General features: G+C 32.5%; 1 protein-coding gene across 1 annotated transcript in view; it reads left to right on the forward strand.

The window, feature by feature from the left end:
* The first annotated feature begins 4245 nt into the window (after positions 1 to 4245).
* LOC136775623 (lymphocyte antigen 6G) overlaps positions 4246 to 18896 on the forward strand; it is a 77213-nt gene continuing 62562 nt past the window's right edge. The window contains exon 1 of the mRNA XM_066730570.1: positions 4246 to 5641. Coding sequence (XP_066586667.1) covers positions 5590 to 5641 — 52 coding nt within the window. The 5' untranslated portion in view covers positions 4246 to 5589. The remainder of the gene's footprint in view (positions 5642 to 18896) is intronic.

Consider the following 18896-nt stretch of genomic DNA (forward strand, 5'->3'; position numbering starts at 1 on the left):
TTTATAGTATAATTTTACTATTTACATGGTAGGAGAAATTACATTGTGTATGTAAGGTAGCAAAAGTGATCATTTTGATACTGGAATAAGTTATCTTATAGTGCACCGAATAAATTATGATTTAAGACGCAATTCTAAATAAAGTTATTATTTTCAATATAAAAAAAAAAATAACAGTTTTTAGCGCGAATTGGATATCTATAGTTTAAATCTTTCGTTACTGTAGCGGAGAGAGGGTACCTATTTCAAATAATTTTTCAATGTCTCTAACTTAGTTTTACCGCAATGGGATATCTAATTGGAAGGGAGAGTTGCGGTAAGCTTATAATGCTCTGCTAGAAGCTTACGATTTTTCACTAGATGAGGTCAATAACGATATCTAGAGAAAGCTCCATTGGAGCGAAATGAGTTCAATGTTGAACTCAAAAACTTTTGTGATGGATAATGCCAATTATATCCTATGTCATAGAAAATCATTCCTTATAAAAAAAATCCAGTTTTTTTTTAAATAAAGAATCATGTAAATTCACGCAATTTTCAAGGAAACTCTGCGTTTCTTTTTGAAGTGTGAAATGTATGAGTAATTTACTTTTTCATAAACGTTACTTGTGCTTGAAGTAAGAGCTAGACTATTTGCAAAAATGTAAATTATTCTTTTATGACGCATGAAGTCAATGTGAAATTTTTGCAGAGTAGTCTTGTAATTTTTTCTGAGAAAACCCTTATATTTATATCAGAGAATTTACTTTGATTAAACAACCTTAGAAGAGTAATCAGCCACGCCAAATTGCTGAAGTAAAGTTATCTATTTGTTTTATCGTGAAATCAGGGAATTTCGTTAAAATAATTCTTCTGTATGTATATGAATCATTTTTATAAAAGCAAATTACTCCTAAAATAAACATGATTTTACTATATTTAAACGTGAAATCATCTGTTTTTTAACTCCTTATTTGTGACCATTTTTATTTAATTTTAAATCTAAGTCCTGTTTGAGCTATTTCTTAAAAGTGCATTTTTTCGGTTTTGATTTGTTTCTTGGGAAAACAAATTGTTCTAAACTAACAGAGGCTATAATACTGAAAATCTTTAATTAAATCGGTTTTTAAATATACAATTATTTTAACGATGTAATTTATTTTTCTCTCTAAGATTGATAAATAAACTTTGATTATCGCTATGAAATAAATTTTATAAATAATCTTCATTGCTGACCATATGAATTTTATCGAGAGTTCACTTTAAGTTCTCAATTTTCCAGTAGATGACGCCAGTGTCAGCAATAGGGGATGCAAGTGGAAAAGTTCAGAAATGTCAGACGGTAACATTTTACTCGGTCAATATTTTTGATCGTTCTTGCGATGATCAAATTTTCCGCTCCAAAAAGAACTGTTAATAGGAGAATTTTTAAAATCTTTAAAAAGTACGAATTATGCTTACGTGTGACCTTTGGAATTAATCGTTAAATGGAAGGATTATCATATTTATGGCTGATAGTCATAAAGTAAATCGTAATTGTTATAGAGGTGTTCGGACATGGTAATTCACGCGGGTGAATCCAGAGATTGATATTAGCCCTTACGTATTCTGGTATAACACGGTAACGTTAACATTGTAGTCCGATAACTGGCCTGCGGATATACCTAGCAATTGTGTTGATATCTGGCGATATTTGTAAACGCTATACTCCCACGGATATACATTATAGGCTCGTTAAACTTGCTTATAATACTAATCATACGAGAGACCTATATGGAAAAACTAATATTCTCCCTCTTTCGTTCACTCTTTAAGTAATTTAAAATTGTATTAATGTTAAATTAAACAATCTAATTACTCTTCACTTTATCTCTTGACTATTATTATTGTTTACTCAGTTATCATTTAGAGCAGAGAAGGGATAATTGCACACCTTTTTGGATCTGTCATTTTTTTTTGGAAATTTATAGTACAATTTTGTATACGTTATTATTGATATTAGTACATCAGCTCGTGTATAAGGAGTCTTTTATATAAACAAATAGACTCTTCTATATATAGTGATTTATTGTGTTTCGTTAATGCAAATGTCCTCTCACCTTTGTTTATTTTGTATAAAATCTCGTACATTATACCATTTTTGATTCTTTCTTTTTATCACTTTAATTGATAAGACTAATCAACTTAATATTTTTATCAAAAATCATATAAAGTTTTGAAAAAAAAAGATTTTTTCTATAATTTATATGATACGCGAGAATAGTAATGGGATCTGAAATTGACATGATTGATTTTGCATGATCTTTCTCGAAAGCATTTTCACAAAGCTTTTTTATCATTCCTGCAGAGTCCACTTTTTACTTCTTAAAAAGAATGCGATTACTCTCACCATTCCATTTATTCTAATTATTCCATTAAAAGTCTAGATAAAAGTTTAATGAGATAATTTGGAAGATGGCTCGAGTACCGTTAAAAGGAAGATTTTTCTTATCCAGCGAACGATATTGTTGAGGCTGAAAGTAGGATGTGAAATTTAACTAGAGTCACGGCAGAGGGTCCGCGTGGATGTCGTAAAGTGGGTTTCGCGTTGCTGGTTTTCACGGACCGCGAGATTTCAGACGCAAGTTTCACCTCGTAGAATTTTTATTACTCAGACTTTCCTTTCAGCTTCCAAGCCTGCATCTGTGTTTGCGTGTGTACGTGTGTATGTTTGTGTGCGCGCGCTAAAATGCCTGAATAATTGAGAGGGAGGCTTTTGTTATCACCGGAAGTGGAATTTGTAGGAATACAAAATTCACGCAATATTCGCCGCTTCATCTCCACTCTGCGATCTTTCTCCCAGCCGAATGTTGAAAAGTGGACGAGCCACTTATCATTCGGCCGACTGGTAAATAGCACGATTCGCCCCTCCCCTGCCCTTCATCGTCCACAACTGTTCTGTGTGTAACTTCCGGCAGACTCAAACTTTATATGAAGCGAAAATGAAAATTGAGCGCTTCAATCGCTCCGGAGTGGCTAGAAACTGCTGAAGAGGCTGAAATGGGGCGTAAATGAGCCAAAGAACCAATCAAACTAATTAAAATTAAACTTTGTTTACGCGTAATTGCAGTTCAGCGAGTTATTTACAATGCAAGATGTTCAAGGAAACGTAATTGTAAATGATATTTTAGGATTTTATAATAACATTTATTTTATGCTCGTGAAGTATATTGATTTATGTTTAAGAGGACTGTAGGAGGAGGTATTAATGGGTTAAATGGTTTTTAAGAGGCGAGAAGAGGTTAAAATACTATTAAACACTTTTCTCATCGTTGTAAAATTATACGAGAGATATTTTTTTAAACGGTCAAGTACCGCAAAAGTTTTCGAGGGGTGTCGATTGAAACAGCTCAGGTCTTCTTAACAGCTGCAGTGTCGCCCCTTCGGAGAATCAGCAGGCAAGCAGCTGTGAGCCGAAAACTTTCGTCTGTGGTTGCTTAGTGTTTGACAAAATGCTGCGCAAGACTTGCTATCCCGGGGGATGCCAAATCTTACCGCAAACTGCTTTGTTGTAACGCGACTGAATTCACTGAAAATATCTCCTTTTCTTCTTAAATTTTCACTCTTTTCCTATTCGTGTCTACCTTGCTTCATAACTATTAATCACACTTAATTTAGCTAAATAATTCTCAATTGACACTACTTCCGAAGTAGTTTAAAAAGTAAATAATCAATTAATGGGTATATAGGTAATTATTTTTTCATTTAATTCATAAATTTCTGCCACGTGTTCCGAGGAAAACTTAGCATCATAAAAAAATTGGAGCAAAAGAAGTTGAAACAGAACGGAATTCATTGACGTAGAAGGACGGTTTTAATTTGTGTAGAAAATAAATTTTTAAACTCAACAAGTTGTTTTTTTCAAAAGGAATTATCAAAGTGGAGAAAAGGTTTGGTGTTATTATCGACGAGGGACAAAAAGCATCGTCGAAGGAGCGTTCAAGGAATCTACCAGAATCCTTTGGCCGGTGATGGTGGAGTTTTGGGATAGGCGTCGACAATTGCATTGTGGGAACATCGGGTACAGACGCTAGTACAATCCGACCGTTGCTGGAAGAAAAGTCAAAGAATTGCGTGGAGTACGCGGAAATAAATGAGAGATGCGGGAAACGCGCATGCACACACGATCACGAACACAGAGAAGTTACGGACGTATAGAAACGCGCGCGCCGTCGCCGATGCCGCCACTGCAGCCTCTGAGAAAGTCAGTCGACGGCGACGCCGCACCAGCGTTACGTGCCAGGACGCGCTTTTTCGCGAATTTACCACCAAACCCGCGTGCTCACGAATTTTAAATGCAACTACAGTCAGAAAATTAAAAAAACAACGCTACAACATTTCATGACAAGCTTTTCCGAATTTTCCCCATCCCAACACTCTGAAAATGCCTGAGTTCTAATTTTAACTTCATCCACATCGATAAAAAAACTATAAGAAGCTAAACGCGATAAAAAGTGCCAGAACACGTTTTCCCGGCTCCCCCACTTTGAAAACCTTTGGGTTTTTATTGTCACAACACCTGCGGCTTTAAAAGAAATTATAAGCAGCCGAACGCGATAAGTGCCAGGGAGCGTTCATCCGGATTTTTTGGGATTTTCACAAGGAAAATCTAAATGCGCTGCGTTCCAAGAGACGCTATTCCGGGTTTTCCGTCCGAAACCTGGAGTGCATCCGAATTTTAATTCCAGTTGCATCCAGGATATCCTGATACCCTTCGTAAGAACACCAAGATTTCTGGTTACGCTGAAATTTTCCGTCGAGTTTTCCGAGGGAAATTTCCAGGATCCGATTTTCTACGATTGATCCCGCGCGGGCAATCGGACCCGGCGCTAGTTTGGCGAATTTTTAATCGGCCAAGAAAAGTTGGAGCTTCGAAGATATTCCGTGGACGAGGCGAAAGTTTTTTCTGGAAAAGATCCAATTTTCTCGAAAGAAAATCAACATTTTCCTCGAGTTCGTCGATGCTGGGACAGTGCAGATTTTCTTGAAAGTTCAATTTAACCGGGAAATTCTTCATTGTTGATACTCGTCTCTGATATCTCTGTCGAACGTCAGGATTCTCGAAGCAAAAAAGTTGAAGAATTTTGTCGTAGTGCATTAAGTGAGAGTTTTTCCGGAGAAGAAAAGTTTTGGGTTGGAGGGGTGAATGAAGGGAAGTTAAAAAGAGACTGAAGAGAATAAGAGAGTGAGAACAGAAAGGATAAAGGAGAATAAGAGAGGGAAAACTAGGTGAAGAGGGGAGCCAAGGGAAAGAAAAGAAAGGAAAATCAAGAAGTGACGAGAAGAGAGGGTGAAGGAAGATATCGAGAAGTTTGAGAAAGGGGAAAACTGCAGGGGCCTGGCGAGGATAAATCGTGAGGATTGAAAGTATTCCGGTGGAAATTGAGGAGCAAAGGATAATAATTGCAGGATAAAATCGGCGACGGCGGCGCTGCTTCCTGCGGCGCTACGTCGTTTCGCGTTTTGATCTGCGGGGCCACGCTGGTCCCGCCCTTGGGTGGCGCCTCCCACAGGAAACCCGCAACGGACAAGCCAGCTCATCCTCTCGTCACCAGGAAATCACCCTCGAACATGATTTCGAGAGCCTTACAACCCATACTCTTCGCTCTTCTACTCTGCATCGGTGAGTCCATTCAAATTCTTTCGCTTTATTCATTATTCCTCGCATACCCCATTGCATCCAACACAAATATCTTTCCTTTCACGAATTCTAATCTATTTCATATTTTCCCCCAATTTCCAAGAGCCGATGTATTCCGATTTTTCGTGGAAGAAGTATAATAATATGTTGAGGAAGAGTTTTCTAGAAATAAAACACGCTTACTTTTTTCGATAATCTATATGAAAAAATTGTGATTAAAAAATTTTTTTTTTACCTTTTGATTGTTTATTTAGAAAAAGCACCCTGTTTTTTTTTTAAGTTTTATCGTCAAAGTTTTCACTATTTTTTCTATACTGCAAGAAGCTTTTTCTGGTAAACTTTTTTTTAGTGATTTATTTTACTTTTGCTTTTCCCATCCCATAACATATTTTCCAAATTTCCTGTTAAAAGTACCCCTTTTTCCATCAGAAATGTTTCTCTGGAGGTACTCAACTTTTTTGCATGAAATTCTAAGAATATTTCATCCTGAAGTTTTCCAGAATTTTTAATGTTTTCGTGCTATATATGTGAAAGACAACGAAAACTTTTCAAGCAACTTTTCCTTAATCATTTTTGTCTCTCTCGAGGGAACTATTAACAATGTCCATGTTTTATTGTTTCATTATCCCCATACGATGAATTCAGAAAAATTTGATTATGAAATGAAATTATAACAAAAATTTATCCAGTAATTCAATTTCGAAAAACTTACGAAGCATTAACAAAGCCTTACAGTCTTCTCGCGAATAATTGATCAGAAAGCTACCTACAGCTAAAATGAGCTACTGAAAACATGATTGATCAAATCCTTATACTATCACTTCTAATTTTTGTTTCATAAGGGATGTACCTTCATAGCGTGTCAATTATATTTTTCACTTCGTTAGAAAAAATTTAATTTTAATACGAAAGAATTATTAATGTTAGCCACAAGAACTGATTAAATTTTGTATATTAATTAGCTTTTCTAGGGTTGAAAATATTTATCCAATCAGGATGTGTTAAGTAATGATTAAACAAATAAAAAGTGAAAGAGGAATCAGTATTATTTACCAATTGTACTATCTGTTGAAAATTTCTGTAGAATAAGACAGATATTCTATTTTGGTGAGCAGAGTAAAAATTGATTTAACAATAATATTTAATAATACAATTCTGTTTAACCGAGTTACATGGCGCTTTCGCTCGTGGAATTTTAATAGTGAAAACGGCGCCACTGCCCTGGGCAGAAAAATAAAAGAAAATGTATGTTGAGTGAGAAACAGAGAAAGAGAAAGAGATAGAGAGAGAGAGAGAGAGAGTGAGAGAAGGGTTGGAGAAAAGGACTGAAAAACAAAATTGGAACGGCTTACGTGCTCTATTGCCGTAAAACTTTGCTCTGACATAATGAAAAACATTATTTTTCTAGAGAAAAATGTAGCTACTTTCCCCAAAATTTTCAGAGTTTGCGTGGATAAGCTTCTTCTCATAATTGGGTTCTCACTACTCCAGCAAAAATAAAACTACTAAACTCGACAATGAAGTTGGTTGTACATACAGGATGTAACTCTTTTACCTTTTATTAATTGAAGGAAGAATATTTAACAACTGTTTGAGTTGATAATAAAGAATGCTTATAATCATTGTACTGCATCTAAAGAACAATACAAGAAATATAAGTATATATATTTAAAATAAATTTTTCACTGAATGTATTTTGGCCTGTTACCTATATTCTGAATTGTTAAAACATTAATTTCACATTGAATTTGATATTAAACAAAATCAAAATGATTTTTAATAATCTTGAGTGAATTGATATTGTTTTTTAGCGAAATAAGATATGTTGAAGGTGATTTTAAGCTAGGATATATTCAGTTTGAGTAGTTTGACTGTTAAAATGATACAAGAGTGATAAAGTGATAATGGCTTAAATGCATCTGCTTATTTACGACGTCGTTTAGTTTTAGTATCCTTATGAATAGAGTATTGCTGAATGTAGTAAGAATGGGAGTTTGCCATGTGTCCTCATATTTCATTAATTTCTCTTAATGATAACTGATAAGGAAATACTACTTTGTTACCTGAAATAAATATAAATGAATACATAAAAGTTTAAAAAATATTATAAATAATTAAGAAGATAATTAGGAATATGTCATTTGGTGTGAGAGAGATAAGAGTAATGAAATTTTTTGCACAACAAAACAAAAAAAAAAGAGAGTGTTGATGGATCTTTGTCACTCTGACATGCAGAATTAGGAAGCCTATTCGAAGATGAAGTTTCATATTCATGTTTATTAGATATACAGACGAAAGGGTTTAGCAGTCAGGAATCTAGGGGAAGGGGTTACAAATCCAAGTGAAAGAGAGTGGAAAAACAAAAAATGATGCCTTTTCACGAACTTCCATTACCTGATTGCCTCCATAGCAAGGAAAATATTAGCGTTAAAATGCCTGCATTGTAAGCCCTGGACGTAAAAAGTACAGTTTAAAAGTTGAGATAAAGAGCCCAGTTTTTTGTTTTCTTAATCAACAAAATTAACTTATTTGTGAATTAAAGAAAAAATACTTCACACACACAACACACACACACACATATATATATATATATATATATATATATATATATATATACGATGCACAATACATCTACATCAGAATATATATGTTATTAAGATAAAAATAATTTTATACGATTAAATGGTAAATCGGATTATTAATGGTGTAAAATGAGACAACTTTTAAAAGATTCGTTAATGGATATTGAAAATTGCTATTAAGAGAAAGTTTTACATCAAACAAACATAAATGTGAGAAATATTAAACGAATGATAATGCTTTCCGACACTTTACTCTCTATTAGGTTATTATACACGTATCCAATTTCTGGAATAGTGTGGAGGTCGATTTTATGCCTTCCCATAACGTAATTTTTTCAATCGGTTAATTTGATAATGCGAAAAATTTGATAAAGTTGCAACGAGAGTGGATAATACCAATAAAATAATAAAAAGAAACTGCTACTGTAAAACCATTACAAAAGTTTATTAAATTCTCCAACGAATTATTTTGCGAATATTATTGGAATTAAATCAATCAGGCTACTTAATTTACTTTATATATAGGCTATTAAACGTGCGAATTACTTAAATCAAAAAGGGATTACGTAGGAATTAATGCATTTTGATTCATGAATCTCATTGGATCTCATAGTAGTTACTAAACTTGTATAATCGTTACAATTATAATTTCAGTGAAAATAATATATGTTAAATCAATACAAATATAAAATGGCTGTTTTAGTTTAAATGTGGAGGAAAAGATACGAAGCAGGAGTTCGCAAACAGCAATGCATTTGGATATTGGATAACAATATTTGGGGCTAGTAGAAAAATAGTTTTGTGTTCAAAGAAATTTATAGAGTATATCGTGTGTTTATGAAGCAGTAGATAGATTAAGCTGCAATCAGCAGTGGCTCCACTTCGGAAACTGTATTTCGTAATCATCGACGTCATGAAATTATAATTTACGGCATCACACATGTCGTAATTATCGTCCATGTATCGTTCTGGATCGTACGCCGGCAAGCGGCCGCATAATCCAACTTGACGAATGCGATTTACCCCTTCGGCTACCCCAGTATGTGCTCTCCGATAACGAGCTTGAAATTTTAATCTTCTTTTATCTTTTTCCCATCCAAACAATCAAAAAATTCCTTATCAAGAAAAGGCTTTTCCCAAACACTTTAATTAAATAGCGCAAATGTTTCTAATTATATATCAGATAAAATACATTTGTTTACGATTTTTTTCTTCAATGGTTTCATATAATAGTTCAATTTTCAGCAAGTTCTGCTCTTTTGGAAATGATAAATTCACAGTTTGGTTAAGTTTTGTAATATTAAAAATTTATCATGTTGTTTCACTTGGGTAATAGTTATCTTTTATTACTATCTTGGTGTTTTATTTTTGCTGTTGTCATCAGTATAGTAAAGGACGAACAAGCTGGGGGTTTCTTTGCTCGGAGATGACAAATGATCCATCAATTTTTCAAATAAGATAACAACACTACTCCGTGACTGGTGCTATTTCTAAAATCGATTTAATGTTTCGTTTCGTCATGCAAATTTGTCAGCAGTCAGAAATTGTGTCGGCTGTTTAAAACATTTTTAATCACCTTTAATGCAGCAGACCTGTAATTATGCTTAAAAGTCATTAATTAATTAATATGTTTGTATTTTTACAATAGATCCATGAAAATTAATTTTAACCCTATTATTATATAATTTATTTACAATAATAATAATGATTATTCCTTTATTTATAAATATTTTGCAGTAAAATTGTTTTGATAGAAAAAAGTTTTTTATTCTTATAGATTAAATATTTGTCAGATTTTGAGAGTAGTTATTTTCATTGAGAAATGTTTTAATAGTGAGAAGTTTTTATTTCAATTTGCAAGGAATTCGAGTTACACAAATCATATAACTGTCGTGGAGGCGTAGAAAAAAAAGTCGACGATTAGTGAGCAATCGTTTCAAGCTTAACTGACGTTTTCCATTTTGGCTCGCCGAATGATTGACGTTCGGTATTAGCATTGGTGCTTCTAATAAAATTTATCGATTCTTGTGAAATTATTTTTATCCTTGTCAACCAAAACCAACAACGACCATCACTTATACAATTTTGTATCTCTAAATCATATTGCTAATATTACTAGTGAAATCTTGATGTTAGAGAGACCGGAATAAAAGTATAAAAAATTAAAAAGTTTTATTTATTTATTTTTTGTTGAGGATCCTGCTGATGTTAAAAATTTCAAAAAAGGTAATAATTACTGCATATGTCTAGAATGTGCAAATTTATTTTTATTGAAATGATATTTTAATTACTCCATATATACAAACGATCAATATAGTACCACGTGCAATTTGTTGCATTCGACATCACGTAGATTTCAATTGTAACACAGCGAGTTACGATATAATTCCTATAGATAGTATATGGATATGAAAGTAGTTAAAGATACTTCAGTAAATCGAGCATATTGTTAAACATTTAAACTCTAACAAATTTTTGTAGTGAAAACAAAGTGTCGATGATGAACTATATTCAGTAAATGTATTTTCATATAATAAACTGCGAGATTTTTGAATTTAATTTTATTATAAATTAATAATTACTTTATTAACGAAATAGTAAGAGTAATTAAAGATGAACATGTAACGTAGAAAATTATTATTACGAGTATCTATTTTTAAAATAATTGCAATTTGATCTCAAATACTTTGGAGGTATGGGGATTTTAGGATGTTAGAAAATTGAGAGAGTATACTTTTTTAAGGAGAGTGAGTAGTGCAGTATGGTAAAAGTGGTCATTTCTCTTGTTGTTCTTGCTCAAAGAATATCTGACGAAACCAAGCTTTTGTCTCGTGGAAAGAAATCATATGAAATTGCTCAGTTACAAATGTTCTCCATCTTTGTTGTAAATGACACTTGCATAATGGAAAGCAAAAAAGTGACAACCCTTTAATGCAAAAAGTTCCATGTTAAACAAAAAATTGTTAAGCTTAACAGTTCCATGTTTTTCAAAGACTACGTTCATTTATTCCTGAAATTTGACTTTGAACTTCCATTTTTCGAAAATGTTTGGATATTTAATAAGCTTAAATATTAGTTCTAAAGTTCAGTCTCTTATGGAAATTATTGTTTTACAGATTAATAATTTTTCTTTTAACTATTTTGTAATATTTTTTAATACCAGTTCGTATTTTTAATATATTTTCTCATCCTTAATATTGATATTTATTGTATATATTAGAGTATATAACTATTTGTTAAAATTATTCTTTCAGAAATTAAGATTTTAACACAGAATATAGCGTAGAACGGAGAGAAACCAAGGGATTTGGTATTATTGAAATATCTTGTTGTGCGTGTAAGCTTTGGCCGAGTGCTTCGATTGTGTATGAGAAAATAATATTCACATTACGAGTTTAATTAAAGCAGACATGTTGGCTCGAATCTCCACCATTTTAGTGACGCTCTGCGAGCTTGCAGTTGCAGCCAGCACGTACTAACTTTAGATACAGTTTTATAGTTCAGTATCCCGAAATGGTTACAATTAGCATAAATTCAGTTTGCTCATAAGCAACAGCTGTAGTAGCTACATAAATCGACAAAGAAATAATATTATCTAGTCATTATATCGCATATTGTGTCTAATCGATAATTTCTATTTAGCTACTAAACTGGTTTCTTTCTGCTTCATAAAACTTCAGAAACATTCTATTTTGCATATCTTTTCAAGCTACTCAATAACTCTATTGCTACTCTTGAAAAATTATCCTCTATTTTCATCGAAACTGGGAACAAAAGAGATTAAAGGATAAAACGAAATCAGATAAGTACCTATCCTGAAGGAATAATTCCAGTTTAAAAAGAAAATAAATAAAATTTTATATTTATTTTATTCATATTATCTTAAAAAAAAGTGCTAAAATATTTCACGAGGAATATTATATCCGAGATAATGCTATAATATCAGATGCGAGTCATAATACTTTTCAGTAGAACGAGTCGAGCATTTTTTGGCCTTGGTCGTCAATTCTAACAGTTTGAGGAAAATTTATAGGAGTGACGTATAACATGAATTATAATATGTATATGTAGAATATATTTAGAGTTGATTCGTGCGGAAATGGAGAAATTTATATAATAATATGTACCATGTTGTGTGCATAGTGTATCTTTAGAAGCTAAAGTGTTATAGGAAACAGATAAACATTTCACACTTTAAAGGTGGACATAGAGAAGAAAAATATTACCTGGCAGGTAAAGTCCTTTCACTTTCCCGCTCTCCTAATACCTTATACCTCTTCTTCAAATAGTAAACTAATTATGAATCTCATTTTTCGAAAAGTATTAATATAGTGATTTAGTCTCTAGGGTGATTACGGTAAACATTTAGCTACACACACACACACACACACACAGTACATACATTATGTGTAACGTATAGCGATATTTGTATTTAATAAAAATAAATCAAGTAAACACAAAAACTTCAGTACAAAGAAAAATGCGTTCACAAATTCACACACACACACACACACACGCATGATAATGGTTTATAGCAATTTAATTAATATTTCTTGAAACTTCCAAAGAGCTAGCCTCGTGTTTACAATAACATTATAGTTATTTATAATGCTGACGTTGTTATGGCGTTAATCGAGGCACATCGAGATTTTGTTTTTCCATCTTGGCAAACGCGTAAGCTTGGGCAAATCCTGCGGAAGCAGGGAGCAGCCATGCGGCAAGGAGTCGGCATAACCGACGTATCGACAGACTGTTCGGGGCTTAAAAACTTTATGCCAGGCCGGAAGAGACGCTCCGGAAACTTCCATTCCGCCTGCGACCCAGTTTAAAAACTCCAATTCACCAATTGCATCTCTCTTGCACGCGAGAATCAAATTCAATTAATTATCACGATTGCTTACTAATTATATATATCCTTCTAAATGCTATACTGGTCCTCCTCGAATGATGTCTAAATTTACATCACATATTACACTCTAGCTATCTAATAATAAACAAGTCTTATGTTAAATATTTATCCAAATTTATTTTCCTGCCAACAGTTTTAATTTTAACAGTTAAAAAATGATTATTCACTATTGATAATATTAGACAGAATTATAAAAGTTATCGTAATGAGAAATTAGTTTTTAAATTAATGATAATGGAATGAAATTGTGAGAGATGAACTTTTAGAAAAGTTATGGATTGAAAAGTTTATGAGGTGATTCAGCATAAAAGATCAAGGGGAGTGAAGGGATCTTAATATTTAGTGTTATGGGGAATTGATAATGACCTTGGAGACCCATTTTTTAAATTAAAAGTAGATAGTAATGAAATTAGTGAAAATGTGAAAAAAGATTGATTTGGGAATGAATCGATATTGAAAAGACTCTAGAGGGTAAAGTGAGCTTTGGATCAGGATGGTTCGATGCTGACCTATTAGCTTAAAGTAATTTCCGTTTCATTTTGGTGAGCCTGCAGGGTCACCGCGAGCTTCGTACACGTGATACGAAAGCTTCAATAAACTTCAACGAGTTCCTTCTGCTCCTTCTATTTTTTTCACCATTCGTAGAGCTCATTCTTATCCTTTTTCATTATATAACGATTCTTTAATATCGGTATCTTAGGTCAATAACGCCAGGATGATAGACCATATTACAGGCGTTGGAACTGCACTACTATAATAATCTTCCCAAACATGAAGATTTTAGGATAGGATTTGTACTCATTTTTTAGTTTATTATTTGGAAAAATAAATATTTGTGTTGTTTTATTTGTTTCTAACTTTTTAAACGCTTAATACATTTCAAGAGGAGTATTTATTTTTCAGTCTGAAATTTTCTATGAGTGTTATTGAATATTGAAATTGTTATGGATTAAGCTACTCGAATTCCTAGTGCATTTTTCCTGGAAAAAGTAAATAGGTTGAGAATTAATTAAACACTTCTATCCCTGTAATTCTTATTTTTTACACAAAAATCTATCATTTTAATCTTCAATTTTATTATTACTGAAAATAATGTAGTTTTTCAATACTACGGTTACCAATGAAAGTGACTGTTTAACTATGACTTTAGAGGAAAGATTTATGGAAAGGAAAATGTGAATAAAAGGAGAATGGGAAAAAGAAAAGACCTTCTTAAAAGTAAGTTTGAGAATTTACTGTGTGTCGGACGAGGCTTCATGCGACTTATGGTCTCCTTATGGCCTTAAAATTTTTCACACATGATAGTAAAATTTTAATGAAATTAAAATATGCAATTGTTATAATATCAAACATATTAAGACTAGAAATAATATTATAATTTAAAATAGGAGAGTTGAGAGTGTTTATAAATGTTACAGCTTTCATATACGAAAATAATATGTACAACAAATTACAAATGATATTTAAGTAAATTAATTTTAAAAATGTAACAAATAATTAAAGAGTTCTTACTATGATAATTTACGTAATATCCGTAGTTCAGTTTTTCCATTAAGGCCATTTAATTAAAGCCGCTGTAAAACTCAAGAAACAAAAAAAAAATAAAATAAGAATAAAGTTGAGACGATTTTTAGGATTCTCATCGGATATCGTTATTTCTCGGAGCCTCGGCATAACCTCGAAACTTATGAGAATTGATCTCATGTCTGACGAGGAAAGTTCTTGACGCAGAAATGAGATTTCAAGTAGTGGCTATAAATTAATAGCAGTTAGCCGGGACACGCGATTAACGGCTAACCGTTATTTAAAGCGTAAAAAATCATAGGAGGCCGCGCAGTGTAAATAAGCGATAAGAATAAAATAGCTCAGTAATTAAAACGTAATTCAGTGTTTAATATAAATACGTGTGAAATTGGAGCAATACAATTTTGCTAATAACCTAATGAGTGAAATATGAATTAACAGCAAAAGGTCAAGTAAAATTATGAGTCTGTAGTGACGCACGTTAGGATAAGTGAAAAATGTTGTTAACGATCAGTATAATTTAATGTACCCAAAAAGGGCTTCTCTTAATTTTAATCTCGGAGCGTTTACGAGTATAGAGGTGTTGCTGAGTGAGAAGGTCACTTGGTAATAATGACACTACTAGGATGCTCAGAAAACATGTACATTCTTTATTGACTGCATTTTATAAATACGAACGCAACGGAATACCCGTTAAACAGTAACGAAAAGTTTCAAACGTTACATTTTTTGTTAACCCTTTAAGGACAGGAAATTTTTTATTGTGGAATAGACTTTCTTTCTTGTAAAATTTCGCTGTGTGTGTAACTAACATCGTCTATAAAGTAGCTACCTTTATTACTAGTCGATGTATCGATCACTTCCGGCCGTAAAAGGATAAAAATATTATTGCATTTTATTACTTCAAAAGTTTAGATATTATTATTTTGAATATAATATATTAGTTGTAAATAACTAAAATCGGTTTGTTTAATATTAAAACGCAATTGAAGGATTTTTAAACATGAAAATACAAAATCTTTTGTTTATATCAAATCGACTAACTGAAAAATTTGCTATTGCAAAATTTTACGTTGACCTGTGAGATTTGTTTTCTTATGACGTCATATAAAGGCATGATGAAAATGATAACAGTTTTTGTCAATGTTTAGATACAATATCGGCGCTGTTTGATTTCAATGTAACGTGTGTTTACAAATAACTGAAGATTTGCTATGGGAGAAGGTCTCGTTGACCTAGGAGACTTACTTTAGTGATTGGATCATAGTATCGCTTTGACTTGAGTGTAGGAAAGTTGGTAAAGTCCACTTTGTTTATCTACTACATCGAGCTATTCAAAAATTTGCTATAAAAGCAGAAATATCTCTGATGATTAATATTCTTTTAACCATTATCTACCATTGTTTCATTAGTTTTCTAATTTAAAAATTATCGATTCATTGTGCTTTCACGAGAAAACTTTTCTACTCGAAAATCGAAACTATGGATGGCAATCTTTCCCGGCATATTTAGCAAAACAGAATGAAAATCACTTAGTATCGATTAAATTTTGTCTGATACTTATCTGTATTACTTATAAATAAATTTTACTACACGGATGGAAAATTGGAAAATTCCTAAACGAAGGAAAAACATGAAATTATTTGTAAATATGTATTTGATATTAAAAAAGATATATGATTACCGCTTTAAGTTTTCTAATGAGAGTGGAATGATTTTTTAATTAATCGTGTAAATTAATTAAAAACGAACAAAATGCACCGGGTTTTGGTGTGACTAGATGGATTAAAGATGGAAAGACAAGCGATTATTTAACGTTTTAAAGGGAATTAAATAATTTTTAAACTCATCCTGTGAATTGGAGGTTGGCAGGAGTCGGGAATACCAATCGTTTGGTGGGGGTAGATTAAAAGTTAACGAGTGGGTGGGAAATGGGCGGGGATGGAATTGCATAATAGCGATGAGAGAAAGTAGCGAAACTCCGTGGGTCAACTTGACTGCGAATCACTTTTTAGCAAATCCTGTCGTAAAATTCGTCCCAAAATGTTCATTCGTGAGTTCAGCTAGCGTTAATTCCCCAAAAATGAACAAAATGCTGGCTAAAACTTTTCACCAATACTTCACTCCAATAAAAAAAGGTCGAATTAAAGCAAAGTTTTCATAGAAATTGAACCTGCAATTTGGTGGAAGAATAAATCCGTTTACGATTAATTCTGGATGGTATTAATTGGAATCACGACTAGAAATTTAATTAGCTCCGAAGAGTGGGGTTAGAACCAATCGCCGTTCAGGGGTTTGAAAATCGAATTTTCATGTGGAATAAATCGAGTGAAATGAAAGTTTAGGTGTGTCCCAATTTAATTTGGTGATTTTAGCGTTAAGTAATTAACTACGTGCTCGGCGCATTTTCCATTGTGCAGGGCCTTTCAAAATTCCTACGAAAGGAACGAATATTGAAACAGATTTACAAATAAATTAAACTACCTACAATATAATAATCTGTTATATTCTTTTTAGTTTACATTACAATATTTTATTATTTTCAATGCTTTGTTATTTAGTCATTTAAATTATAATACAATATGACGAAAGATGAGACGCACTTTGATTAAAGTTTAAGGTGTGGAAATCAAAAGTCATATAACTTTGCCAATTTATTGTTAATTGCAAAATAAAACGTGATCAGTAAATTAAGTGCTGGGTCTATGTGAGACAATTTATGGACTTTTCGAAGCTAATAAAGTATGGTTAATTACAAGTCACAATACGGTCAACTCCTAAATTACTAAGTTAGCGAAATGGTTTTGAATAATTTTAACATTATCTTAGTGATAATCGGAATTCCCTTTTACGATGTAATGCGAAATATTACACTAGTGAAGTATAATTCTACTTTTGGAGAACTTGCAAACTTAAATATTGTACACAAAATTGGCAAATGTTTTTTTAAATTAGCTGTATATATATTATCGTATTCTAATAAGCTATATAGCTGTAGTTTTCCTTAATTCCGTTCGAAATATTGAAGTAAAGAAGGGATTTTTAGTAGAGCTACGTTCTCTTTTCACGCGTGAAAAAAGTCAGCGGAGGGGACATGGAAGTAGTGAGGTCTTCGGCGTTAGAGTACGTGGTTAACACTGAAAAGAAACTTGCGCACAGACTTGCAAAGACGTTATTAATATAGGAGCTTGCGTACTTTCAGTGACAAAGAGATATGAAAACGAAAACTTCCCTAGGACCTCTCCATCATTATTTATATGCAAATACTGATACACACGAAATGATGTCAATGACCATATAAATATGACAATTGTTTTCCACTTTTAATTCAAGTGAAGAAGTTCTTTTATTAGTTTTATTATACATAATGTAGCAACAAAATCCAGCCATTTAAAATAAACTCGAATATAAATCTCAGTTTTCACAATGGTTTATCCATAAATTTTGTTTTATACATGTTATCGGATTAAATTTAAGCAATATTAGGAATAAAAATTGAAGCAGAAAAAAAAGAATGGTTAAATTAGATTCATAAACGAGGAATATGGAGAGAAATTCATCTTGGCAAAGAGAGGGAGAGAGAGAAAGAGAGATTTCTGCTGAAGTCCTCGAGTTAAAAGGCTATGATTCCTGAGGGAGTAACGCGGGAATCTGCAATTCAAAGGCTGGACTTTCGTTATATCTCAATGTTAGTGGAAGAGAAAGATAGAAAGGAATTGGATATACTGAGAGGGGGAGGAGGGGGGGGGGGCGATTCATTAATGATTCCGCGACCGTTTCCTTCTACTGGTCCGTTAGAGTCGTTGTTTTGCCAAACCGGAAATTAAACGGCCGATCTATCCCCAATCCATTATATTTCTTTAAAACTCTTTCTCAATTTTACCTACATCCTCTAATTTAAACTTCCTTCCGTTAGCAATGCCGCAAGATATTCTTAAAATCGTTGTAACAATATAAAGCATACTGCGAAAAACATCATTTAATTTAGATAATTTTTTATTTGAATAATCGTAAGTAAATATTTACATGAATCAAAAAATGTTTTCTCATTTTTAAAATAAAAGCATCTTAATCCTCTTTTATTTTATTTACTTTTCTTATAAGCAATAGTAGTGATGTAGTGAATTCTGAATAGGACAAAAAGTATATCGAAAGCGTATACAGTTTTTTATGAAAGAAATATAATATAATTCCAAGATTAGGGAAAGGTTCCCTTTCATCA

This window comes from Prorops nasuta, unplaced genomic scaffold (assembly GCF_024137725.1).
Source record: "Prorops nasuta isolate Cenicafe-Biocafe unplaced genomic scaffold, Cenicafe_Pnas_1.2 PNAS00008, whole genome shotgun sequence".
In the NCBI taxonomy this organism is placed as follows: Eukaryota; Metazoa; Arthropoda; class Insecta; order Hymenoptera; family Bethylidae; genus Prorops; species Prorops nasuta.